Source organism: Eumetopias jubatus, unplaced genomic scaffold (genome assembly GCF_037043125.1).
Source record: "Eumetopias jubatus isolate StellerSeaLion01/CBP00866 unplaced genomic scaffold, mEumJub1_p1.0 scaffold_8, whole genome shotgun sequence".
In the NCBI taxonomy this organism is placed as follows: domain Eukaryota; kingdom Metazoa; phylum Chordata; class Mammalia; order Carnivora; family Otariidae; genus Eumetopias; species Eumetopias jubatus.
Genome location: NW_028274814.1, coordinates 130,360,229 through 130,388,127, shown reverse-complemented (window position 1 = coordinate 130,388,127; position 27,899 = coordinate 130,360,229). Strand labels below are relative to the sequence as shown.

At 49.9% G+C, this 27,899-nt stretch overlaps 2 protein-coding genes across 5 annotated transcripts in view; one reads left to right on the top strand and one right to left on the bottom strand.

Annotated features, from left to right (window-relative positions):
• RBFOX2 (RNA binding fox-1 homolog 2) overlaps window positions 1-6,848 on the top strand; it is a 280,863-nt gene extending 274,015 nt beyond the window's left edge. For all 4 annotated transcript variants that reach the window (XM_088025331.1, XM_028088599.1, XM_088025333.1 and 1 more), the window contains 3 exons: window positions 330-418; window positions 720-792; window positions 2,356-6,848. In XM_088025331.1, coding sequence (XP_087881457.1) covers window positions 330-418; window positions 720-792; window positions 2,356-2,400 — 207 coding nt within the window. In that variant the 3' untranslated portion in view covers window positions 2,401-6,848. The remainder of the gene's footprint in view (window positions 1-329; window positions 419-719; window positions 793-2,355) is intronic.
• Window positions 6,849-13,203: 6,355 nt separating this feature from the next.
• APOL5 (apolipoprotein L5) lies at window positions 13,204-27,110 on the bottom strand. The gene is given in 7 exon segments (XM_088025739.1): window positions 13,204-13,355; window positions 21,882-22,328; window positions 22,331-22,445; window positions 22,447-22,816; window positions 22,983-22,998; window positions 23,091-23,109; window positions 27,066-27,110. Coding segments are annotated over 7 exon segments (1,164 nt in total).
• Between the last annotated feature and the right edge of the window lie 789 nt (window positions 27,111-27,899).

Below are 27,899 nucleotides of genomic sequence, written 5' to 3'. Positions count from 1 at the left end.
TTGCCCTGTGAAGACTGTGAAGTAAGACAGATCTGAAATCCTATCGTCGTTTCTTAAATCTGAGAACAGGTCCTACTGAGAGAGTTTTTACTTTTGTTACCGTCCCACACTGGAGAGCACATCCCTGCATTGGGTGGAGCTTCATTCTGTGCCAGAGGAACGATAACATGCAGACCGAGGCAGTTTGAAACATTCTTCCCCCACGTGTGTGTCTGTGTTTGTGTCTGTCCCCGTGTCATCGTGCGCGTACGTCTGCGTGTGGGTGGGTGTGTGTGCGGCCGGCCCTGGGGGGGAGGTATCTGTAAAGTCAGTTCTCTTCTCTCCTGTAGGGCGGATACGCAGCCTACAGATACGCACAGCCCGCTACTGCGACTGCGGCCACAGCCGCCGCCGCCGCCGCCGCAGCCTACAGCGACGGGTAGGTGCCGCCCGCCGCCCTCCTGTCACCGCCGCCACTTCTGCTCCGCCGCTCCCGCTTGGTCTCCTTGTCCCTTTCTGGCTTTGACCCCGCTCTCCCTCTTCCTCATCCCCAGCTCCTTTCTCTCCCGCCGTAGAGAGGTACTTGAGAATTTTTCGGAGTTACTGCATTTGGGAGTAGAGAAAGTTCCCCAATAACATTCCAAGACCAAGTTACCCACAAGTCTTTAGCACAGTAAACCCTGTCATTCTTGTAGCGCACAGCCTTGGCCTGATCTCCCTGATTGTATTTCCTCTTTCAGTTACGGCAGGGTGTACACAGCCGACCCATACCACGCCCTTGCCCCTGCCGCTAGCTACGGAGTTGGCGCTGTGGTGAGTATGACATGTGCCCTTTTTCTTCTTAACCACTTTACTCCTTTTACCTTTTGCCTACAGAGCCCAAAAGATCTAGAGAGGTAACAAATTCAGCCCCTCTTCCATTGCCAAAGTCCTGAAGCCACAGAAGACTGTCTGGAAAGTTCATATCAGCTTCTTTATCTGTGTGTCGTAGTGTGAGCCACTTGACCTGGTTAAGGGCAGGGAGGAATGAGCTGTGACAGTCTACCCTGAGTAACGGCATCATGTGGGAGAGAAAGAAAGGGAACAGGTTGACGTTTTATATTGGCTCAGCTGTTGGATGCATGCCTGTGGTTTGGTTTAATCGATAGGTGTTAGCGAAGATGTAGGGGCATGAGACTTTCCAGCTTTCACAGTAAGCTTTTCAAAAAATGGACATTAGTTTCAGATGCAGATACCAAAGGCTGTCCCTGCCATGCCCGAGCCTTCTGGCAGGTGGTGCTGGAAATCACCAAGTGAATGCCTTACAGTAACATTTGTGGCAAAATAGGGTATTTTCCTGGAAGTGTAGGAAAGGTCCATTGAGCTCATATAGAAGAACTCCCCACCCCTAGCCCCCTCCAACCGAACTGGAATCCTCACGGCAGTATTTCTTTGTTGGCCTGGATGCCTCCGGGCTGCAGCAGAGATGGGCTGTTCACAGCAACATCCCTAATGTTCTCAGCCGGGCAGCAGCCTGGGCATGTGGACAGAGCTGTTGGACGGGGAGGCAGAGTGATAAATGAAATTTGGCTTAGAGGAATATGAGAGAGCCCGTCATTTCTCACACTCAGTTTCTACTGCTATGAAGATTTGTGGGAGGAAGTAGCAGGGTCCTAAGGGAATGTAGGTGTGGAATTGAGGTAGAGACAGACAAGATAAAGACAGTGATGGAAATTCCTGAGATTTTATGTGCCAAAAAGGTACAAGTCCAATCCTGAAGAAGCAAAGAAAGAACAAAGCCCGGTTAAAACTCCAGAGAGAGAGATAGAAATAAATTCAGGTATGTCCACAAGCAGCCTAGTTGGCATATATTCTAGATTATACAGGAGCTAGACATGAGGAGTTGAAAGGTTGACTCCGGTTTAAATCCAGCACCATCTCAGACATGGTACATGACAGCTAGTGGTGAGAGGAGCCTGTTCTCCACGGACAGGTGACGTGTACGAAGGTAAAATCAGCTAGCTGCTTCAGGTCACAATTGTGATGATGTGATCAAGGTAAACAAAAACTCGTGCTTTTAAACGTCAGATTATTTACAGATCTGGTTTTAAACTGTATTGAGTTTGAGTTTCCCTTCTGTGCTGATTGATGTAAATAATGAAATGAAGCAGGGAAAGGAGAATATCAGGTCCTCGGTAAGTGTTCTGGGCTCTGGTTTGAGCGTCTTAGAGGCAGAAGTCCGTTTCCTGACTTCACTGCACTACGTAACATCTTACCAGTTGCTTTACAGCTTCTAAAGAAGCTGTTTTTCCAAATCCCTTTTCAGGACATTTTCCTTCATTTTCAATGCTTCTCTCATCAACCTTTTAATTATTTTTATGTCTTTAATTACTGCAGGCGAGTTTATACCGAGGTGGCTACAGCCGATTTGCCCCCTACTGAAGTGACGTGAGACCCTGCAAATGGGACAGCCCCCCAGTTCATGAGGCCTGGCTATTGCAATATTTACTAGTAGAGGAACTCTATAGCAAGATGAAGAGGAAAAACAAACAAACAAACAAACAAAAAAAAATACAAAAAAAGAGAATACTTTTTTATACCTCACTATGTTCTTTGAATATGTATTTTTTTCCTTTACATTTCTGCCTTTAATTCTTTTGTTCCAAAGATTGTGCATTTTTTCTTTCTTTTTCTTTTTTTTTTTAACTGTGGTAAAAAAAAAAAAATAATGCATTTCCATGTCTGTATGTCCGTGCTTAGCTTATTCTGTCAATCACGGAAGAGGCAGTTAATGAGGAAGGGGAGACCTTAGGAGCTGATGAATGCATGTGATCAGAAATCAGCAGACAGAGCTACCAAAGTGTATCTGGTGCTGAGGGCTGGGGGACGAACAGAAGTGGAGGAGATCTGTCTGCAACAGGATATTCTTCTAGTCTTCTGAGTTTCTGGTCTTCGGCAGGCAGTTCTGCTTGGCTCTTGCTGGAATCCACATGCTGATAGATGACAGGAGTTTGTGCTTGCAAAGCAGGAGGACTGAAAAGACACTTTCCTCTCCTCTTCCCTCCTGTCTTCTCCATTCTTTTTACAATCATCTTAACCTGCACAGCCTGAGACCGTTGGCATCGTTTTTGGAATTATAATATTAATATTTCCAAACATGCTCTCAGACTGTGGATAATAAACACCTCATTAGGAAACCGATCTCAGAATGAACTCTGGAGTGTGAAAAAGATCATTCTTTTCTTTCCTGAGATCCTAGCATTCCTGCTGGGCTTCTTCCCCTTTCTCTGAACCACAGCTTAGCTCATCTATCCTTCTATAAACTCCCTACTCCCAAGTCCTCAAGAGTCAGGAATTTAGGACCCAGGGACAGGAGAATAAATAGCGACCAGATCTCCCGGCTTGAGGGTTTAGAAGTACGAAGCGTTGGGAGCCAGTAAAGAGGGTAAGGAAGAGAAAAGGGGTATCAGATGATGTCTGGCAGGGCTCTGATATTCCTGTGCTTTCTCTTGCATCAGGAGGTCAGTACAAGGTATGAAACATATGGAGAGTGTTGGCAAAAGATAAAGCTCCGAGTCCCGGGGCGGCTGTCCCTGGAAGTTTGTGGTGATTGGGGCATGTGAGGGCAGGCAAAGGCACTTTGTACTAACTAGCTCCAAAGCCATAGGAATTCCCATCTTCCAGAGCATTCTGTGAGCCACTTCTCTGTCCATGGTTTTGAGCTCTCGTGGCCACTCCGCCCGGCTTCTCATTTTCCTCCAAAGACACCCAGCCGAGCACCGACTGCTTGGCATACATGAACACTACAGGAGATAAAACCCAGAGCCCCTGAGGCTCCTCCCCTCCCCTAGTGGAAGGAGGGTGTGTCCTGGCAAGGATCTCACATGTTGCCAGGAAGAGTCGTGTTGTGACCACAGCGGTGAGTCACTGCTGTGGCTGCCTGGCTTTGATTTTATACATATTGACAAGGCAGGGGAGAAGGTGTTTCTCTTCTAGCTATTAGCTGTTAATGATAAAGGCAAGGGTCCTGCAGCATTTCCAAAATGACGGCATTAGAAAACAGAAAAGCACGGTCTGTTTGGCTCCCTGGTCTATTCACATTGGTACTAGGGTGACCTCTCACCCAAGGGATAGCTGCTAAAGGGAGTAATTCAGAGACATGGAGCTTCTGGTTTGTTATGGGTTTGTTTTCCGTTTGTTTTGTTGTTGTTGTTTTTTTTTTCTTTTTTTTACTCCTGCCTCCACACGTGTTCTTGACTGATAACTGATTCATGTCCCTGAATTAAAATGACTGACATATGACAGCATCAAGCATTCTTTGTAAGCAGAGTGATCTGTCCGGGAGGGACTGGCCTATTGTGTAAAATACCTATCTTCTCCCCCTGTAAAACCTTCTCTCTCCTGATGACTGGGAGGAGAGGCTGTGCCTGAAACGAGGGGAGACATCAATGAAGCTAGAGGCCTCGATGCAATCTTACTAATTCTGGGGAGGAATGCATGGAATACGGGACGCCAAACTGCCTGGGGCCATTGGCCATTTGTAAGGGTTCCCCTCCCCAAGCCAAAGTTTGTTTTCGTTGCTGTTAAGACAATTTTTTTTGTATGTATATAAATATTTTAGTTAGAGGAAGGGGTATAGGATGTGGGGCTTTCACAGTTCTAGAGAATGGGGGCAGGGAGGATTTTTTTTCTTTCGCTTTTGTTTTGAGGGAGAGCTTTTACTCACTAAAGAAACAGAGAAATTTCCTGTCATGTTCAAATAGGGGCCATTCACAGAAATGGCAAGCCACTGCTCAGTGGAGATAAGGCCAAATTTTAAATGGTTGTGTCTGTAGCAGGGGAGGAGAATCGGGGAATGAGTTTAGTAATTTTCTCTTCTTTTTTCCAAGAAAGAGACAAGGATGGTGGGCAAGGTAGAGAAGGCAGCTCCCACTGCCCTTTTAAAAGAGGCAGAAGCTCGAGCTTGGGCTACCTTTACTGCAGTTCAGTTCAGCTGGTTCTGGCTGAGGACTCCATAGGCAAGCTGTGTGCATCCTGCTGCATTTCCAGGGATGGTTGTAATCCGGCTTCCTCTAGTTCCCTTTTCTAAGGAAGGCTGAGCAGACTTCCGCTTTCACTCAAGGGCCTCGGGCTCTTCAGCATCAGCACCGAGAATTGGAGCTCTCGTGAGCACCTAGATGAGATTGTAGCTGCCCCCCCATCCCCTTTTGAACTCTGAGACTCCGTACAGCCAGCTTCATCAGAGGCAGGTTCCTCAAAGCACCAGTGCTTGTCTGCTCCTGGCTCTGGTTCCCACTGGACTAAGAAACAGAGTCGGAAGAGAGTTTGGCATCTGTGGGTTCGTTAGAGGATGCTGGTTGGTGATTCCAAAAAACACTGATGCTGAATCCCAGCACGTGAATGATCTCCACAGCTTTACTGTAGCTCATGACGTGAACTTCTGTACTTAGCGTCTTACTCCTAGAAGCTGGGCTCTTTTAAGGAGACTGCTAGTGAAAACCTTTATCTCCTAACCCCTTTTCAGCCAGGAGAGCTGCCCTTAGGTCTTTTCTGGAATCCCTTGTGTTCCATGGTTCAGCTCCCGAAACCCCTGGCTCAACTATTGTGACTCATCTTTTTTAAGGCTCTCAGGTTTTCCCGAACTTCCCATCACCACCATCCTCTGACAACCGCAGGTGGGACTGAGCCAATGTTATTTTTCCTTGAAAAAGAAGGAGACTGGGACTCACCTCTTCGTTTAAGGGGAGCTAGTGGAGATTATTCAATAAAAACCAGTGGTAGCAGCTTTTCCTCAAAAGTCTTACTCCTCAGGGGCTGAACTGCTCTTACTTTAGGTTCCCGTTCCTAGCGATGTAGCAGACAAGTAGGTGAGCACCACCCCCATCACCAATCACTTAGCTTCCAGGTGGGAGGGAGGTGTAAACTCGGGATTGAAGCTGCCCTGATGATCTGCCAGAAGGGCTACCTTACTCCCCTTCCCTCGGACAGGAGAATGGGGCCAAGCCAGGGCCCCTCTGGAAGGCATGCCAGCCAGGAGGGGAGGGAAACTGCTCACGCCCTTCCCTCTCACCAAGTCCAGCCTCCTCCGCTGCTTGCAACCTCTAGCACGGTAACGTTTGCAGAATTGCAGACTCCCCCCCCTCCCCATGATAGGAAGAAAGGGACTTTGGGGGGTGGGGAAGGGATAGTGGTGTTTTAAAAAGCATAAAGTTACCTGTTTGCACTGTTTTAAGATAGGAGAAAAGAATAGTGGGCAAGATGAACATCAGACGTAAATTTGTGTGTTTTTATTTTGTCATGCTCTTGAAAATGTCTGACCATTTGTAGTATATAACACCAGTGAGACTCGGTTCTGTTACATAAAACACTAAATTTTTTTTTCTTTTTTGGGTAATGTTACGTCCAGAAGCCTCTTTCCTCCCTTTCCCTGTGTACTTCCTCCACACTTGCTTTACTGATCAACCAGGCAATAGCCATCCAAGAGCTCGAGCATGAAGCGGGGCCCTTTCCAAGTAGGCTCCAGCAGTCCTAAGCCAGTGCACTCCCCCTGGTCTAGTAAGCGCAGTGGAGTCCCTGGCACCTGGCTTTAAAACAAGGCTTACAGACCAGCCTATGGCAAGTTCTGCAGTGCCCAAAGTAGACGCGCTAGGAACGAGGAGCTGAGGGCAGAGGGGATTCCTCAAGTGACCCAAGTCGGCTGTTGTAGCGGTTCTTAACCCACGTTACCGCAACTGTAGCCAGTTACAGTTTACTCAGGAAAACGGGAGATCAATTCAGCCATGGTGGTGCTGGTTGGCAGGGATTGGTAACCGAGAGAACTGCTCATCAGCCAAAACTCAGACCTTGCCTTTAAGGAGACTGCCAGCAGGGGGACCCGGTGCGGGCGCGGGGGGCGGGGGGCTCCCTCGGTCACACTGGCAAGCAAAAAGGGAATGTCAGTTCTCTTTACCCCCCCCCCCGCTCCCCTCTCCCCCGTTACCAACATCAGATTCCCAGGGGGTCCGTGCGGTTTTGACTTTTTAAAAAGTGACTTTTGGTTTGGTTTTACTGGGGACTGATAAGTGCTTTAAGCAACGTCTACACCCCATTGAGACTCCCAGCTTAGCCATTTTCTTGTATTTTTCTGTTCACAGTATTTTCGTGTGTGTGTGCTTGTTCTGGCAGCTGATTTTGGCTGTATTATATATCAAAGAGTGATGAATTGATCCTCTTTTTTCCCTAAGGGATATGAATTGTTTTTTTGTTTTGTTTTGTTTTGTTTTGTTTTTCTTGTGTTATAATTCTGCTTGTGAATAGCTGGAGCAAACCTGGGGCTTGACACACGTAAGCTAGGGCTGCAAAGTGCTGACAGGGCCGGTGGAGTTGACTTGTCCCTGACAGGCTGACCTACCTGTGTCTCTGAGCTTTTCAGCCCAAATCTTTGCAAGGCTAAAAATGCCACAGAACCTCTCCTCTCCTCCCCACTCCCCATGGCAGGGACTGGACCATCCCAACATGCGACATGCAGCTTCTCCAGCCCCCTCCCATTGCCATGGCAAAACAGGTACCTTTGGGGCATGGGGGCATCACATGGGATGCTTGTATAATTGACCACCTCGCCTTCTCTCCCCACCCCCCACCCCAGAGTCACTTCCTAGGACACCCGAGCTGCTTGCCCAGGGTCCTGTTTCCCTGCGAACTCCGGAGAAGCACCCCCGGGCTTTGTGACAGCCTCTAACTCCCTCCCCTTCTTGTTAAGAATCCTATTGTATAGTAGCTTTCAGACCATACAGTATTCATTGGGTTACTCCTATTATTATCAAGTAGCTGGAATTGTGAAGGTCGGAGTAGTTAGATCTTTAGCTTTTATTCCTTATTTTTTTGTATTACTATCCATGTGTATAAATTATTGATCATGTTGCTGGCTTTTATAAACTCCAAGCGAAGGAGGAGTGCCGCCTCTGCCTTTGCAAACGGTAATGAAGCACTGTTTTTAAATAAACGAGAGAAACACCGTTCTTTGGCCTGTGTGTCTTGATGGGGGATCCCTGCTGCCTCCTCCTGAGGCTCAAAACCTACACCTTGGATTTGACTTCTAAAGATGGAGGAAGGAGGAGGCAAAGCGCAACACTTGCTAAGTGGAGGGCACGCAAGGTCGCGCTGAGCCGTGGGGTAAATGAGGCCAAAGGCTGGCGCCGTGGGAGAGCCTCTCCCCGGATTCCTCCAGGCTTGGCAGAAGCTGGTTTTTGTGCCTCTGCTGCTGACCTCCTTCCAGCCTCCATGCTCTCCTGGACTCCGAGCCGCCGCCCTCCCCATCCAGCCGTTTGACCTTCCTGCCTTGCTGCCCGGTCACTGTTTCCCCCGGCTCCTGGCCGCCCAGGCTTTGTGCTCCTAACTGTGGGGTCCTGCTGGCCCTTCTGTGCAGGCCTTCTAACCTACCCCCTGCACTGGTGTCCCTGCCAGTAACCACCCTCCCCCCCCCCAAGTTCCAGAAGTCTCCAGTGCCCTTCGCTTGGCTCTCAGGTCACCTAGCTTTCCATTTCATGGAGCTGGAGGCCATCACTGCCCAGGGGCTCCCTGGAAGAATGCTTTGCTACTGGTTCTAGACATACCTGAGTTCATGCCTTTTCTTTCCCCCTCTCTCCTGTTCTACTCAAGAGATAGTCTTCACCCTGTGCTCGCACCCCATCCTTCGAGACGGGGTGCCTTTCGAGAAAGGTTGTGCCTTTCTGCAAGGTCAACCTTTCGCTTGCTACGAGTTAGTCCCTCCGGCATTTAAACGTGCTTACACACCTTTAACATATTTAAAAAAAAATAATTCCACAAGATCCCAGGTCCTGTCCTACGCGACAAACTTCTGGAATAGGTTTCTGCCCACTGACTCCAAGGACTTGCTCTCCCCCGTGCTGCAGTCTGCTGGCTCCTCCCTCTAGGACCCTGAGGCAGCCCCTTCTGGTGACAGCAGGTGGATGGTTGCCCCTCCCGGGCCCTTACCTGACTGGGTCACATTCAGCACTGCCAGGTGTTCTCGACCCTTCCATTGGCAAGGCCAAGGGGAGCGAGGTCTCCTCTGCTGGCCCCCGGGCCAGCCAGCATGTCCGCCTCCTGTGCTGAGCTGCTCTCGCGGTTTCCATCTTTGGCCAGGCCGCACCCAGCCTCTAACACGGTGCGGGGCGCACTTCCGGACGGACGGCCGCCCGCACCCCAGCCCGGCCTGGGCACCTGGGTCTCCAAACGGCTGAGTTCCCCGTGCTGCGGCCAGTGCCCCGCACGTGTGAGCGCTCTGCAGATGCCTGTTAAGTTCCTTTTCTCAATATTTTGCATGAAGCGAGACTCCGTTTCCACCCTGCCTTCCTGTATGTTGTCAGCCCGGGGTCACAGCCACACTTGCAGAGCACGATCGAGAGCCGTCCACGTTATTTTCTGTCTTCCTGGCAGCGCTCCTCCCAGGGGTCCTCCCGTGCCCCCCCTTCTTGCTGAGCATGTCACAGGAGCAGCATCCTGACTGCTCTCCCAGCCCATCAATCGGGGCGCGTTTGCAGCGAGTAACCGTGAGGAATGAGGGGGCCTCCAGGGCGAAGAGCAAGCTAGGAAAGAGGGGGACCCTCGGCATCCATCAGCGGCAGCGCAGACCTACAGCCTCCATCCAGGCTCCTGTCACCTCTCCCTCCACGCCCATGGGACTTGGGGACACTGATGCTCATGCTGCCCCCTCTGTCCCCAGCACGAAAGCCCTTCGTCTCTGACCCAGTCTGGTGTTTCTGCCAGGACGCAGGAAACCCGAATCAGGCCACCCTAGCTTCAAACCCCACGCCGGATCTATGGTTACTCCCCATTTAAGCTGAGGAAGCTGCATCGCAGGGGACTGTCATCACTTTGGCCCTAAGTCCCCCGAGTAGGAAGTGGCGGACCCAGGATCCACCGGCAGCCAGTCCAGCTCTGAGTCCGCGCCCTTTGACCTCTGGGCTCTAGTGTTTCTGGCGCTTCTCTGGTCAGAAGTCCCAGAGCCCGCTGCATCCCGCCCATGGCTGTCCGCGCGCCTTCTGTAGGGTCCTCTTCCCCCACCATCCACCTAGCCCGCAAATCTCCGGGGCCCAGGCTCCTCCATTCCCGAAAACTCGCTGTCAGTTTCCGCTCCCGGCGGGGTACTCGGCCCCGCACCCTGACTCTCCCGCCCTGAAGTCTGGACTCAGCCCCGCCGCAGTCCCCCAGCCCCTCACATTCACCAGGCTTGAGATCGCCCTGTCCTCCCAAAGCCTCTGTTCCCTCGGGCGGGAAGTTGAACACATCGCGTGAAAACCCAAAAGAGAAATGAGTGAGGAATCTCGCCAAAGGGAGGGGTGGCCCCCCACCTCCGTCTTGGGCACGGGCCCATTCGTCGTCTGCTTTCACTGCCCCATTGCCCATTCTCCCTGCGCACCTGCCTCTGGCAGCACCAGCTCCTCATCCTGGGACCCGCCGCAAACCCCCTGGGCGCCTGGCATCCCCACCAGCGCCTAAGGTCCAGCACTGACCTCTGCCTCCTGCGCGCTCCCACCTTCGCCCGTGGAGCCACCCTGGCCGGCCTCCTGCCCACCGGCCTCCTGCCCCCTGGCCTCCTGCCCCCCAGCCTGGCCAGCCTCCTGCCCCCCGGCCTCCTGCCCCCCCCCAGCCCAGCTCATTCCCACCTTAGACCCTCGGCCGAGCTGCGCCCTCTGCTCTGAAACCCTGGCCCCAGCTCTCCTCCCTGCAGCCTCCGATGAAACCCTGCCTCTCTGTGAGACCTCTCGCCACCCAGCATAAGGGAGCCCCTCTGCCCCAGCACCCTATTTGACCACCTTCCTAGCACTCAACCACCCTGAGATTATCTCAGGTCAGCTCGTTTCTTGCTTCTCATTCCTTCCACTGGATTCCGGTTGTTAGAAGGTAAGCTCTGGGAGAGAAGGGGGCAGGCAGCCTCACGGACCGCTGTAGGCCAGGGCCCTGGCACGCGTCGTGAACGCACGGTGGCCTGACCCCTGCCTCCAGCACCTTCCTCTTCTAGCCAGCTAGTCCTCCACACTTTGGCCTGGATTCTCCTTCTGAAATAAATGTGACCCTATCATCCCTTGACTCAAAATCCTTGAGAAATTACCATGTTCCAGAATCTGAACTCCAAATTCCTTAACACGGCACTCAAGGCCTCCCTCTCTCATTGCCTTGGCCCCTCTCCCCCCTGCAAATGAACTTGTCCTCGACTTTCAAAGCTCAGCTCAAACGTCACCTCTTGACCTTCCCTCTTGGCTCCCGGGAACCCACCCAACCCTGGGCTCCTCGGGCGGGGCGCCTGCCTTCTGAGCTCTGCGTCTGGCTGAGTACGCGCTCACCGGGGACCGGACCGACAGCATCCCCGAGACAGCTCGCCATTAGCACGTAGCGTGCTCTTTACAAGTTTTATTTTGTTGGTTTGACCCCCCCCCACTCCCATCATTCTTTCCGCTCGACAGACTTTAACTGTGAAGCTTTTCTTTGCTCCAGGCTCAGCCCAGGTGTGTGGCATCCCTTAATCCCGCAGACGTGGGTGCCCTGCAGCCATGTACTGGCGCCATTTGGAAGCGAGACCTGGAGAAGCCGAATTTTCTGTGAGGGAACTGTGCACGTGTCTTTTCTCCCACCAGACCAAGCTTCCGGGGGGCAGGGCAGCAGATTAATCCCCCGCCTCGCTGGGCACCTGCTCCCGCCCTATGAACTGTATAGAGGGCGCCACAAAAAGGCAGGGTCTGGAACACAGCCAAGAATGCGACAGGCACAGGCACAGGGTCTGCTTCTGGGGATCACACACGGACTCCCCAAAGATTTTATGTAAAACACAAGGTGACTTGAAGACGAGGGTCAGAAAGCTGGCTCCCAGCCCCCAGGCTCCTGTTTCTTCATTGTACCCTCAGCCTCCAAGGTCATGGTTTTTGGTTTGAAAAGCAGACTCAAGTGCAAGGAGAACCACCCAGGCTCCTGTTTCTCTTGGCCGTAGCCAGCTGTGGGCTCTTGGTCAAGTCTCCGCCTGTCGTCCCACAGCGCCCCCATGTAGATATAGAATGTTCCAATAGACTGGGTAGCCCGAGGCGTCCCTCCAGAGGCTGAAGCACTGATTCCACGTGTTGACAGCAGAACTTCTCTCCAGGTGAAAACCTGGCCTTGGCAAATGCTCGGTCCCAGGGCGGAGGACAGTCTGGTCATTCACGCCCACCCAAGTGTTCCATCTTGCCCCTGGAGCAAAGTTCCTTCTCCTCCTCGGTCAGTAATAGGCCTTTGCACCCACGGAGCCCCATAAAGAAGCCTCAGGAGGACAATCATGCCAACATTTTGACCAAGTGCTATCAAAACCCGGCACCACCCGGGGGCTTGTCAGGAGAATGACGTCAGTTTTGGAAACTCCCTGATCCGGTTCTAGGCCACGCCCTGGGGGTTCCCAACCAGACCCGCAAACCAGAACCCCCATTTACAGCCGTAGGCTTCTGGCCCAGCCGGCCCCAGGAGAGGCCTGGGCCTCTGGATTCTGTGAGGCGGAAGGTGATGCTGGCCTGCGCCCTGGCTGGATCCTGTGCACTAGGTGATGTGGGGTCCTCCTGCCAGCCCCTCAAAGGCGGGAGACTTCCAGAGGTCTCCCCAGGGAGCTCACATGGAAAGGCCGCCATTGACGTCTCAGTGCTGCCTGGCCCATGGGCACAAACACGGCGCGCTTGTGTGGGTTGGCAGAGCAGGCAGGTGGGAACCCTGTACTTTCACTCAGCTTTGCTCCAGACTCCTCCAAAAAAAATAACGTCTATGAATTTTTCTGGAAACACAGGGAAGGAGGCGGCCAGTCGGTCTCAGTCAGTGAGCAGCTGTATGCGAGGGGCCGTGGCTCCATGCACCTCGGCTGATCGCTCTTCCCGAACACATGGGTCCTCAGATTCTCTCCTGCTCCATCTCCACGGAATCCTTCTGTTTTCGGTGAGCAAAATCCTAAACTCCGCAGCCAGGCCTCGAGGGCGCCCTACCATTCTGGCCTCAGACCATCATCTTGCCAGGCTTCGAATCAATAATGAGGAACCCAAGCTGCAAGAGAGCTGAAGATCATCCCTGTCTCTTCCTCCACGCACACCCGCCCTGTCCCCGCAGAAAGGGAGGAGGAAACACTCCTTGACGGTTCCCTCTGCACCAGGCACTCACTCTGCTCACTGCTTTGCTCCTGGCCGGCCCTTCCTCTTGCCTTTGGCCCTCTGGCGTGGCCTTTACCCCCACCATCCTTGGCCCTGGGCTGCGTGGGGTCTACCGGAGAAGGAGGCCGACGAACACATAGGGTGGTGAGCTGGGGCAGGCAGGAGGGGAGGCTGCCCAGCTCCAGGCGCAGCTGTCCCCAGGCCTCCCTGTAGGCCAAGAGTAAAGCCGCCCTCCAGGCTGGCCCTCGAACTTGCAGCCGACTGGGGGACAGGTGTGAAAAGTGCTCTCAGGATCACTGGGGCTTCGCCATCACACCCTTGGTTCCTTCCGGGTTCTGAAATTGACTTCCCGGTTCACGGGTGGTGATGTCCCCTTTCAAAAGCCAGAATTCCAGATACTCAAAAGTTGCTTCTCTTGAAACATTTAGACCAGGGCTCAGCAAACTTTCTCTAAAGTGCCAGATAATCTGTATTTTAGGCTTTGCAGACCACCTGGTCTGTCACAGCTTCTCACGTCCGGCCATTATAGCAGGAAAGCCACCAGAGGCTGTGCACAAACAAATGGGCGTGGCTGTGTTCCAGTAAAACTTCATTTACAAAAACAGGTGGTGGGCCAGATTGGGCCCGTGGGCTGTAATTTGCTGACTCTTGCCTTGGACAGATCACAAGACTCCAGAAATCTCTGGAAGAGTTTAGATCAGTGCTTGTGAAAAATCTCCCACCAAGCACAGGCTGAATGTAGATGCTAATTTTGGTATGTGTGTGCAAGGGTAAAAAATACTAAATCTCCCCATAATGTTTAAAAGTGAGCCATGTCAGAATTGGCTCACATAGACAAATTTAAAACGTCTACCTCTGGCCTACAAACACATACATGTACAAACTCCAGCCCTACTGCTCCTTCATGGTGTGACCTTGAGAAACTCACCCATTTCCTAACTGGGACGCCTAACCAAAGCAGCGTAGGGTAGTGGTTATGAGCGAGGAGTCAAGAGTCCAGAGGCTTCTGAGCTCAGCCCTGAGCTGCCACCTGCCAACTGGTCGACCTCGAAAAATTTAATGTCTCTGCATTAGATCCCTCAGCTATACATTGGAAGATGATAGATGTACCACTGTAGTAGTTGGTCATAAGGATGAAATAGGACAATATTTATAGAGTGCTTAGCACAGTGTCTAGAAAGTGCTAAGTAGTCAGTAACTATGGGCTATGACTTAATAACTTTGGTAAAGCATTTAGCAGAGTTCCTACTGCAGAGTGAACCATCAGTATTTCTTTCCTCTTTTTTTTTAAGATTTTATTTTTATTTATTCATGAAGGACAGAGAGAGACAGAGAGAGAGAGAGAGGCAGAGGGAGAAGCAGGCTCCCAAGGAGCAGGGAGCCTGATGCGGGACTCGATCCCAGGACCCCGGGATCATGACCTGAGCCGAAGGCAGACGCTTAACCCACTGAGCCACCCAGGCGCCCTCCTCTTTTGTTTCTTGAGGGGGAGAGGGACAGGATTCAAGGAGTTTCTGGATGTGCACAAGGATTCCTCAGGTTGAGAAGGTTGGAATTGGCCTCATTGCTGATGGAAAGAGCACCAAAGATTCCCCAGGACTGTGCTCTCTTTATATATGTGTGAAAAATGAGAACTTACCTATAGAATGTCATATATCCAGTCGTATTGCTGAGTTGCCCTGTATTTCGAACAACCATGTTGCAAGAGGTGTGGGGGAAACAGGATGGAGTTGACCCAGAGGTCCAAGCCAATATGAAGAGTCTAGAAATAGGGTTCCAGTCCAGCTTGCAGTCCAACATGGGCACCAGGAGCTGAAAGAGCAAGGGACAGACACTGGGCATTGGCACCACCATCTCTTCATTATTGGGTCATCCCCACCTTCACAGAACCATGTTAATATTTCTTTTTGTTTTTTAAGTTGTATTTATTTATTTCTTTTTAGAGGGGAGGAGGAGCAGAGGGAGAGGGAGAGGGAGAGAGAATCCTAAGCAGACTCCATGCTGAGCACAGACCTCACAACCCTGAGATCATGACCTGAGCCAAAACCAAGAGTCAGACGCTTAACCGACTGCACCACCCAGGTGCCCCAGGGGTGCTTTCTTCTTTTAACTTTTGCCAAAGTAGTCAAGGAGATGGTATCTTGTTGGTTGCACTCAAAAGCTTTGTCTATACTTCGTCTCCAGTTTCCTTCTTCCTTCTCTTAAACCCTCTCCAGTCAAGCTTTGGTCTTCTACCACTCCCCCATAACTGTTCTTGTCAAGGCCACCAATGGCTTCCATGTTGCTAAATCAGATCAGGGCTCCTTGTCCTTGAGGCTTTCTCCACTTGGCTCCCTGGACACCCCACTCCTGGCTTCCCTCCGACTTTTGTGGCTGCTCCTTCTCTGTCTCCTTTGATGGCCCCTCTACTTCTCCCCATCCTCGTCAAGCCAGGGGCCCCCAGGGCACTGATCTTGTACATTTACTCTTTTGTACTTACACTCTAGTCTTTGATAACCTTATCCACTCTTATGATTTTAAATATCATCCATTTACAAATTTGTATCTCTGACCAATTTGTTGTTGGAGACCCAATATCCTGAATCTAGATTTACATACCTCACCATCTACCCACCATCTCCACTTGCTTGTCTGTTGGGTATCTCGAACTTCTCATGTCCAAACTGAGCAACTTGATCTTGCCCTACACTCCCGCCCCCACAAAACCTATTTTAGGCAATGACCAGTTGTTCAGGCTAAAACCTTGGCCTCTCATCCTGGCTCTTCTTTTTCTCTCACACCACACATCCAGTCCGTGAGCAAATCCTACAGGCTCTACCTTCAGAATACGTCCAGGATCCGACACTTCTCACCACCTCTACAGCGACCACATTGCTCCAAGCCATTATCCGCTCTCCCAAGGATTGGCTCAGTAACTTGCTAACTGGCATCCCTGTGATAGCCTTGCCCCTATGGTCTCTTCCCCACACAACAGCCAGGGTGATGCTGTTAAAATCTAAGATAGATTATGTCACCCCCCCGCTCCGCCGCTTGAAACCTTCCGATGTTTTCCCATCTCACTCAGTAAAAGCCAAAATCTTACCATAGCCTATAAGACACTGTACCTTGTGGCTTCCAGTTGCCTTTCTGACCTCATCTCCTACCCTCCCTTTGTGTTCCCCAAGCCATTACTCCGCTTCTGGCACACAGCCCCCTTGCAGCTCCCCAAACCTGCCACCTGTGTCACCTTTGCTGTCCCTCTGTCTGGAATGCTCTTCTCCCAGATAGCTTCTTGGCTGGCTCCCTCACCACCTTCATGTCTTTACTTAGATAAAAACTCCTCAAAGGTTTTCGCTGATGGTCTTATTTAAAACTGCTTTCTTGCCCCACCCTGCTCTCCGTATCCTCCTTCCCAGATTTATTTTTCTCCCTCACATCCACTACTTTATATTATACTGTATAATTTACTTCTTTATTGTGTTTCTTGTTTGCCACCACCACCACGAGACAATAGATTCCATGACGGTAGAGATGTGTTTTGTTTACTGCTCTATCCCAACTACCTAGAAAAATGCCTTTCACGTGGTAGGTATTCAGTAAGTGTCTGGATGGGTGGATGGGTACGTGGTGGATGGGTGGATGGATGGACGGATGGACAAATGGACAGATGGACAGGTGAGATGGATGGATGGATGGATGGATAGGATGGATGAATGGATGGGGGCGTGGGTGGGTGGATGGGTAGATCCAGGGTGCATGGATGGATAGATGGATGGGGAGATGGATGGATGGGTGGATGGGTAGATGGATGGGTGATGGACAGATGGACAGGTGAGAGGGATGGATGAACAGGTTGGAGGCTACATAGGAGCAAATACTGTGATTTATAAGAAATATATATATTTGGTCATTCATTCGGGTGACCAAAATATAGTTTTCATATATATTTGGTCTTCATCCACAGTTCCTGGCTCACAGCTCCCAAAACCCTTGGAATTTCCTGAGTGATAAGAGCAATGGGTACACCTTGTGTTATAATATTTGGTCTCTTGTCCTCAGTTCCTGAAAACACTTCAGAGCCTCTGAGGTGAAATGAGTGTCTTGTTATTCACAGCACGTGGTGGTGAGTCCACCACAGCTGGGGTTACGTTTATGAGGTGACTTTGGGAAACACCTAAGGATGCGGGCTGGTTTCCAGGGGAACCAACCATGAACAGAGGGTTGGAACTTTCAGTCTCACCCCCTGATTTCCTGGGAGGGGAGAGAGGCTGAAGGTTGAATCAACCAATGGCCAAGGAGTTAATCAATTGTGCCTCTGTAATGAAGCCTCCATAAAACCCCAAAAGGGAGGAGTTTCGGAGAGCTTCCAGGTCAGGGAGCCAGAACACTTCCACAGTCTACCGTGCTGGGCCCCAGACTTCAGCAAGAACAGAAGCTCCTTTGTTCATGTCCTTGCCCTATACATCTCTTCATCTGGCTGTCAATTCATATTCTTTAATTTCCTGTGTAATAAATCGGTAATCTTGTGAGTAAATGGGTTTCCTTGAGTTCTGTGAGCTGCCGTAGCAAATTCATCAAATCCAAGGAGGGGGTTGTGGGAACCTCTGATGGACAGCCAGGCAGTTGGACACACAGGAAACAAGCTGGGGTCGTGACTGTCCTCTAAGTGGAGGGTGGTCTGGTGGGACCAAACCTTCACCTGCGGAATGTGATGCTCTCTCCCGAGTAGATAGTGTCAGAATCTAACTGAATTCTTGGACTGCTGCTGGTGTCACAGAATTGCTTGTGGGGGTACGGAAGCCTCCCCCGGTGCACACACACATGTAAACAAACCCAAGCTCTATCCGGTGCACAGCAGAGCCAGTCACTGAGACATGGATTATGCATCAAGGGAAGAGTTTATTCGAGAGGCAGCCAAAGAAACCTCATCTCTGCCACCCAAAGGGCTGGGGGTTGGGCATGTTTAAGGACAAGGGGTCAGCATATAAGTTGAATGAAATAGGCTAATTGGATAGAGGGAAAGGCAGGTGCCTTCCTTTCTGAGCAAACGCATCTCTTCGTGGACACGTGTTCAAAATGTAAGTATGATGAATGGGGGGACCTCTCAGGGTGTGTCCTCACAGAGATTACTTTCGTTTCCTCCTGGTCCCTTCTGCACAGTTGCAAGAATTCTTCCTGGCTTGCTCCCAGGCTTACTGGTGGTTGGTCAACTTCTGCAAAACAAGTTTACAAATCAGTCAGGTTAGCCTAGAGTTTTCTTAGGGTAGAACAGTCCAGCGTTTGCTACCTTACCATGGTGGTTACACACACATACACACACACACACACATTGGAATTGGGTCCAAAAACCCCAAAGACTTAGACTTCCTGGGTTTTCAGCCATTGCTAACATCATGAGAACAGTCTTCCCAGAAAACACATTCCTTCTCCTCCCACAATGGCTTCATTCAGTGGGGAGGAGGAGGCTGTGTTCATTCAAGTGATTTAAGAAACTAAACTAAGACCAGCAGACTATGGGTTGGTCTCCTTTAAAAAAAAAAAAAATCTGTTACTTTGATATCAATACTTATTATCTACTTTCCATTTCATAAAACAAGTAGTCCCCATCCTAGAAAACGACAATTCTAGACAGGTGGAAAGAAGGAAAACATAAGCACATCGCCTCCAGATTGAGGCGGCTGTCGTGGACCTTGCTGAGTCTCCCCCGGCTTAGATCCGAGGTGAGAAAGTGTGCATACAGTTCTCACCCTGCTTTTCTCACCTAACTTGGTAGAGACGTTTTCCGTGCTAATCCAGTGACTGGCTCTGGTGAGCACCATTGGGATAGGTACCTAATGTTCTCTCAAGTGGATGAATAGTTGTCTTGGACCAGTCTCCCAGCACTGGGCCATGTTAATGGTGTCTAGTTTTTCACAACGATCAATTCTGCTGCATGAAAGGATAATTTTCAGTAACAGCCTTTCACAAATCTCTAACTTGCCCTTGCAGGGCACTGGGGATGAAGGTCGAATCTGGGTGTGAGCAATAGATTGCAGGCCAAAGACACCCCGAGTCCTGGCTAATGAGAGAAGGAATGGGGGCAGGGTGGGAAGGGTGTGGGGGAGTTGCAGAGCACAGTTTTATTTTATTGTATTGTATTTTATTTTTAGGATTTCATTTTCAGTCATCTCTACACTCAAAGTGGGGCTCCAACTTACAACCCCGAGACCAAGAGTTGCATGCTGCACTGACTGAGCCAGCCAGGCACCCCAAGCACAGTTAATTTTAAAATAAAGGGGTTTTTTAAAAGTTTTAATTCTAGGGGCGCCTGGGCGGCTCAGTTAGGCGTTCCGACTCTTGGTTTCAGCCCAGGTCATGATCTCAGGGTCGTGAGATTCAGACCCATGGCGGGCTCCGTGCTCAGTGCAGAGTCTGCTTGAGATTCTTTCCCTCTCCCTTCCCCTCTGCCCCCTCCCCTGCTTGCGTGCATGCACTCTCTCTAAAATAAATCTTCTTAAAAAAAAAAAGTTTTAATTTTTTTTTTTTAAAGATTTTATTTATTTGACAGAGAGAGAAAGAGCGAGAGCAGGAACACAAGCAGGGGGAGTGGGAGAGGGAGAAGCAGGCTTCCCGCCGAGCGGGGAGCCCGATGCGGGGCTCGATCCCAGGACCCTGGGATGGTGACCTGAGCTGAAGGCAGTCGCTTAACCGACTGAGCCACCCAGGCACCCCAAAAAAGTTTTGAGTCTAAATGTACTGTATAGTTGTATACAATTTGGAAAAGAGGTGTTCTAAATGTGGCCCAACCTCAGCTTAAATTAGCACGAATATTTAGGTCTCCTTGGCCTCCAACTCCATGTGTACGCACAGATAATCCTGTCTCTTCACAGAGTTCCCTTCCAACCCCGGCATTTCTGGAGTCCCCAGGAATTACCACGGGCCACTGCAGGCCTTCCTTCCATCATCATTAGATTGTTGCAAGCAGAAATATCCCTACCCTGAGTTTTCCTAGTTGAAGACTTGTATTTTGCCTCTGCTAAGCCAAAGTTCCCTGGAGGCAGCTGGACCAGGTCAGGCAGAAAGGGAAAAGGAGTAGTTTACTCACTTCTGTGGCATAATCGGGATCTTCTAGAAGGTTCACCTGGACGTCTAGACATGCCAGGGCTGGCAGACATAGCGCTCTCACTTCCTACCATCGGTCCTCGTGTGTCTCGTGCGCAAGCCGGGTCTGGTGCGCTGTCGGGCACAGGGGTGCTCAATGAGTATTTGTGCATCAACCAACTTAATGAACGGCCCCTCCGGCTGCAAACGCACAGAGCCAGTGTGCGCACGGGGCTCGGCAAGGTGCCTGGCAGAGACACAGCCCAGGAAGGCCCCGGCCTCTCTCCCCCCAGGAGTAAGTGCACCTGGCAGGGTCTCCCCTAGCACCCTGCTATCTTTGTGTCCTACCGTTGACTTCTCTTCCTTGTTAGTGGCTTATCTGGGGTCTGTCCCCTTGCTGGGTACCCAGGGCCATCAGAGCACAGACTGTGTCCCTTCTCAGGATGACCTGGCCTAAGCCTATACTCCATGACAGGCAGGGGCGGGGGGAGGAGGGCAAGACCTTTGGGCTATGAATCCTAGTGTTTCATAGTTTACCCCCAAATCTGCCCCCGCTTATTAAGAAGCGAGGAAAAGTACCCAAAGAGTAAAAAGTATGTTGATATTGATACAGTAGAGTCAGAACACCTCATGCCTTAAAGCAGTGGTTCTCAACCTCGGCTGAACAATGGAATTATTGGAGAGCCTTTAAAACTCCCAAAGTCCAGGTCATACCCCCGATCAAGGAAATCCCAGTCCCTGGGGACACGTGGGACCCACCCACTCATCAGTAGTTGTGGAATTTTCCCAGGTGATTCCAACTTGCAGACAAGTTTGGAAACACTCCCTTAAGTCCTGGGCCCCTGTCACAGGCTTCAGTTAATTAAAATCTGTCGAACGAACGAACAAATGAATGAATGAAAGAATTTATGATTATGAGCCTTCACACCCTCAGCAAAGTCTAGTGTGTCCCTCTCTGGGACCCCAGGGAGTGGCCATGCTACACAGTCCCATTCTATACTCCCCTGTAAAATTAAAGAGGTGTTCTGAAATTCTCCTTTATTTTCCCGGTAGTGGTTTTCAGATTTTATAGCTAGATATTTAATGTCCCTAAATAAGAGAGTCTAGTGGCGCCTGAGTGGCTCAGTTGGTTGGGCGCCTGCCTTCGGCTCAGGTCATGATCTCGGGGTCCTGGGATCGAGCCCCGCATCGGGCTCCCTGCTCAGCGGGAAGCCTGCTTCCCCCTCTCCCTCTGCCGCTCCCCCTGCTTGTGCTCGCTCACTCTGTCAAATAAATAAACTCTTAAAAAAAAGTCTAGAAATATATTTTTCAAATAAAATCCTTCCCCAACTCATTTGAAATGTCACCTGTATCCTGGAATGCCGCCCTCATGTCATTCAAGACACGTCAGTGGCCCACCTGAGGTGAGCCGGGCACTGCTGGATGCTGGGGGCACACCCCTGCCCTCCCAGGGGGTACACCGTGCAGGAAGACAGACGGTGGGTACCTACGCAAAATTTGTAATTTCAGAAGTGTGTGGACAGCGCTTTGAGAGAAAAAGATGGGATTCTGGAAAGAAGAGGAGGGACCTCATTTGGCGGAGGGGTGTGGGGAACATCCTCTCTGCAGAAAGGACAGTTATGATCCTGTATCTATTTATGCATCCACCTCTTTAACATTCCCCTCGTGGGGTGCTTCAGGAAGACCGGGCCCACATCTGCCTTATGCACCCCTTGTACCCTTTCCTACCTCCTGATTCAGGGCAGGCTCTCCTGCCAGCCCTGCCCCGGAGGGTCAGCTTGTAGCGCTGGGTGAGCTGGTTCAGCTCCTGCTCCAGCTGCAGGGCGACCGTCCTCAGTTCCTCGGTGGTCTCTGCCCTTGCCCCCTCCTCCAGGTGCTTCCAGCTCTGCAGCAGGCTTTTCACGTCTTGCACAAGTAGGAAGCCAGCCCCAGCAGCACCCAGTAGCTGGACACCTTTGGTCATGGACAGAGCAGAGCCTTCAGCAGCTGTCTGTAGCTGTTCCCCCCTCCAGAAGGGGACATGGTTTGTGGCCATGAAATTATTGACCTTAGCCATGAAGCCAGAGTTGGCTGTGGCCATCTGGCAAGCCTGAAAATCCTTGACGTTCTTGATGACTCTGACACCTCTATCGACACACGACAAAGCAGCACTGATTGCAGGCAACCTTATTCTTCAAAAGCTTCATACACCACGGTTGTTTCCATAGGCACCAGTCTGCTGGCTCTGTCTCTGGCTGCCGAGTTGCTCCTACTTTCTAAGAGATACTCATCAGCATGTTGGTGGCAGCCCCTGAGCCCCCAGGCCCAGCCCAGCCGCTGAAAGCATCAGACTGCCCCCTACTGTCACGGGGGCCAGGGCCAAACCCAAGAGGCTCATGAGTCCAGAGATGTTGCCTGAGGAGCTGGCCACCAGGCTGGTCTTGGTGAGCATCTTATGGGTTGCATCAACTTGGTGTGCAATAGCGTGAAGTTCTCTGATACTCTTTTCCAGCTTATACTTCTGCAAGGGAAAACATAAGAGAAACATCTTTTCCTCCTCTGACAGGTTTCCTGGCATGGTTGCTTCCTTCTGTCGGATCAGCTCTTCCATCAGGATATGGTACAGCGTGTTGGCCTCATTGCTGTGGACAGCCCAGGTCACATGATTATTTTTCCAACTCTGGGACGGGCTCCCCAGTAGAGCCCTGGGCATGAAGGTACAATAGGGTAGCATCGTAACAAAGGGTCCTCTCTAGAGGGTCACGCAGGGGTGACCACGTTTATATATATATATATATATATGTTTATATACACACACACACACACACACACACACATACGTGTATAATTCATACATCTAGAAGAGCTTGTGAGCAATGCTATCCGGGGAAATGAGAGTCCTAACAACCTATAGAGGAGATGGCTTGATATTCTTTTTTCTGTTTAAAGGGGATCTACCTGGAAATTGTGGTTGCCTCTGGAGTAAAGAGCCGGAGAGCTGGGAAACAGTTTGAGGGAGATTTTACTTTTTACTCTTTGCTCTTCTGCTTCTTTGAAGTTTTGTATCATGTGCATGTTTTAGAATTAATTCAGAAAATGAACAAAATAACCTACACTTCCAAAGAAAAAGGAGGGAGAACCTCCAAGGAGACCCCAAATATGACCTCTTCCATAGAGGAAGGCTCATTGTTTGCCGTTCGGTTTGACGGCGTTGTGTTATTTTGGCAACTGAAAGTAGATTTCTAACAAGAGGGTGATTGTGCTTACACACAGAGGCTTCTATCTGTTCGCTTCTGAACAGGCAAGTAGGAGAAGCACATCGTCTTAAGAAGAAGTGATAAGGAAGGAAAAAAAATGTACAACTCAGAAAATTCCATTAACTCAAATTTCCCCTATATTTTGGAGAAAAGACCACCCTTATTCCATTTTCCTGTGGAATCGATTTGGAACACCACAGTTCTTGTGGCTCTGTTTGAGAATCACCGTTCTGAGGAAATTTGTCTTACAGGATTGGAGGCTTCCCAAGTGGACACCAGTGGACTGCGCAGGATTCCAGAACCGGCTACCTATAGCACGTCTCAGAATCTGACTTGTCTGACCCTTAGGTTTGTTCCTAGCTTCGTCCTACTTGAGCACCCACAACAGACTGGGCATGAGTTTAATCCTGGAGAGGAGGTCTTTGGAAAAGAAGGCAGGGCTCATGAGAAAACCACACTGAGACCAAGCAACCCCAAGGCCTCCAAAAAGGGATTGATGACAATCACTTTAGAGCCCTGGGTAAGGCCATCAGCAGCCTCAGATAGACCAGCCAACTGACCCCTGCCCAGGGAAGCAGCAGGAACCTCCCACCATCCTGCCCCAACACCATGTCACTCTTTAATGAAGGCATACTCAGAGTTTTCTTTGGGACGTCTCTGTACACCTAGGAGTTGAGCCCCCCTCTAACAGAAGTCTTAGAGCTTCAGGGTGTTAGAGGTGGAAGGCTCCCCCAGATCATCTGGACATAGATGGCAAAGAGACATCCACACCCCTGCCACAGTTCTTAGGGTGTCCAGACCACTGTCACTGAAGTATTTCAAGACACAGGTAGGCTCTGAGAAGGAGTGCTGCATTGGCCCTGATGCTCTCTGCAGGCCCAGCGCAGAAGGAAAGTGGCCATCTGCCACATTCGCTCCATCAGTGAGTCCAAGCACCGCCCCCGCTCATCGCGGAGGACAATGCTGGCCCCGAGGGCGAGGTGACTCTCCCTAGATGACAATCCAGTTTGTGATGGAATTTGGCTAAGACTCCAGCTTTCCAGAAGCCTCTAGTTGGCCTCACCTGCTGGTCAAGGCTACTAGTCCCTTGAGAAAGGGAAAACCATCTCTCTGCCTTCACCTAAGGAGGGGGGACAAGCCCGTGCACAGGCACAGTGGACGTGACCTAATTAACTTGAGTCCAAGTTGGGCTCATCAGCCAGCAGCAAACGTGAAGGGCTCTGTTCTGATCTGCACAGGGATTAATGGGCACCGTGAGGAGGAGTCTGAAGAGTGGAAGGGGGACGGATGGGGGAGGGAGGCTGGGCCCAGGACAGAGGTACGTGGAATGGACTGTTCTCGTCCTGAAAGGGCCGGCAGCTCTGGTTTGCATGTCTCAGGAAGATTTTATAATTTAAGAGCTTGGGGTAGGCCCTGGAGCTCATTTTATAGAATTTATGGACACTTGGGCAAGAGTTAGGGCAGCCTCTGGTAGGCTGGCTACGGATTCCTTATCAATGAGTATAATGCTGCAGCCAAGCTCTCCCGGAGAGCCTGAATGCCCAGGCAAAGGCTGTGAAAGAGGAGTCTCAGGAGTTTGGGTCTCAAGGCCTAGACGTTCTGGTGACATGAGCAAGGATGGGGAAGAGGAAGCAAATTCTGCTTCTAGTAATGCATCAGCCAATAGCCAGAGGGTCTCAGCACCTACTAATGTGCTTACCAAAGGTTTTAAATTTGCTTTCCTAAGAAAATGTTTTATGAGGATGTACAAATCCTTCCCCCCCCCCTTTTTGCACATTTCCAATTGCAAAGTGAGGTACATGAGACAGCATGATCAATTCCTCAGCCAACTTGGTCAGAACACATTTGTACATTTCCTACCATGAAGCTGGTGACAGCCTCGTGACACAATCTGGATATTAACAGATTTCCTTCCCAAACTCAAATATCCTGGGAGTCAGGTCTGTGCCAGACACTGTTCTAGAGGCTGGGATTAGGGCACTGAGCACATCAGCCCAAACCCCTGGCCTCACAGAATGCACATCCTGGTCATTTCCCCCCCACAACACATCACTGTTCTAGGATTACCTGTCCAGACCACTTCTCTCCAGCATCATCTCCCAGGCCTCTGGACGAAAGAGTATGTAGTGCATTTCTTCTCTAGTCATCTTGTCCAGAAAATGTTTAAGGATGCTCCAGCAAAACAGACTATCTAGTTATAACATTGTAGGTAAGAAAAGCACGGTTAGAATATCAAAAATCTTAATGTCTTGAAAATTTCACATTTTGGCCTAATGATTTTAACCAAACAATTAAACTCTGATAAGACCCAGTGCTAACCAGGGTGTGGTGAAACTGTGATCTCTTAGGTTTCTGGTGGCAAAGCAGATTGGTGAAGGACTTTTGAAATGGTGATTTTACATGTTAAGTCACCAAGTCTGCCAATAATCACTCAATAACCCAACAACAACAGACACAAAGATGATCAAGGTCATGTTACTGACATCACTGTAAACTTGAAAGTAAGTGAGTGATCATTCTGTCCAACCCTCTACAATCCTGGCAGGACTGTCCCGTCTCTGCTTAAGCCTCCATAGCCATGAGTTCATTGGCTGGTTAGTTGTTTTAACCCGGTAGGTGAAGGATAGCAGACTCCAAAAGACGCTGCTTTGGGATATGGATTATTTTGAGCTGAAGGCACTTGAAATACAACAAATACAGGGAGAGGCTTTCTCCGAACTCCCCTCATCTGCCTAAAGACAGATCCTCCAAAAGAAGTTCATTTGTCATAGCTTCCCCCCTGGGAGTGTCAGCAGCCTCTTCTCCCAGGACAGAAGGCTGGAAGTCAACACCACACCCAGACACACTCTGTTCCAAACTATAAACCTCCTGCCTATTCTTCTAAGGGCCCATTTGTCTTTCCCAGAAAGCATTTACTCCTCCCCCCTAAGAGGTCTACCTCCCCTCCTCACTCTTTTCCTATCAAATTGGTATTTAAGACTGAATTCTAAGCCACCTTGGGAAATTACTCATTTGTCCCTTGGGTCACTCCCACATGTACACAAGGTATACATGTTATTAAACTTCTGTTCGTTTTTCTCTTGTTAATCTGTCTTTTATTACAGGGTCTTGGGCTAAGAACTCAGAAGGGTAGAGGGAAAATGATTTTCCTCCCTACACAGGCAGGCAGGAAAGTCTTCACCCCTGTTTAAAGACTCTAAGGTTGCAGCTTTTCTTCTTGCTCAAAAATCACTTTAAATATATTTCCAATGGGGGGCACCTGGGTGGCTCAGGCATTAAGCGTCTGCCTTCGGCTCAGGTCATGATCCCAGGGTCCTGGGATCGAGCCCCGCATCGGGCTCCCTGCTCGGCGGGAAGCCTGCTTCTCCCTCTCCCACTCCCCCTGCTTGTGTTCCCTCTCTCGCTGTGTCTCTCTCTGTCAAATAAATAAATAAAATCTTTTAAAATATATATATATATATATATATATTTTAGAGATTTGACAATTTGACAAAGATCGCCCCCACTACTACAACAACATACCTATCAATTTTGTTCATTTACTTCCAGTTATTTTCAAATGCACTTCTTTTCTGTGGGGTTTTTATAACATACCATCACTATATGTGTTATTGGTAAACTCATATTAAGGGATGAGCTTTTTCCATACTGCTACTCCCTGCTATTTCGTGTGTACCTTCATGTTTATAGAAACGGTATTGTGGCACACTGGGGGCTTCATGTTTTCGTCACCCATATGCCTCCTTCTGTGTATAATGGCACCAACCCTGTCCTGTTGGCTGCAGCAGCTCGGGCCAGTGACTGGGCCGGGGATGGGCTCTGGTGTCCCCCTCTGCTTTCTGGCGTCCTACAGTTCTGGGTGCAGGAGATCCCATGCAGGGCTCAGGAGCTGTTTGTGTTTCTAGTTAAACTTTATAAAGGAAGTTTTCTGCTGTTGTAGTATATGTAAATATGGGTCATTGAGGAGGGCTCAGGATAGCTTCCTGATTAAATCCAAGGACCTGCTATATTCCTGTCCAGCAGCACCATAGGCTCCCCAGCGCCTCCGGCTTTCATTTTTCTTTGAAAAAAATGAAAGATTTGTTGCTTCTTTACATTTCATACTAATGTTTTACCCTAGGAGCCTCAAATTGTTTTAACGCTATTAGGAATAGTATCTTTCAGTGCTGTGTTTTCTGACTTGCTTTGTTACTCTATAGAAATGTTATTCATTTTTAACACTCCTCTGTGCTTCAGTGCATTTTTGCTAATTATAATAGTTATTGAATGAATGCTTCAAGAATACCTAATGTTGGGTGGCTTTCTTATTTTTTCAATATTTATTTTTCTTATTTTGGTTCCATGCCTTGTTGGATTGGCCTGAATTCTTAAATTATTTAATTTTATGAAACTGGCTCTAGTATTTCACTGTTGGCAGCTGGTTTACCAAAACTACTCTTCATCATGATAAAATTTATGTTTTACTCCTAGATTTAAAGATTTTTACTAGGATTATTTTCAGGCGTGTGTA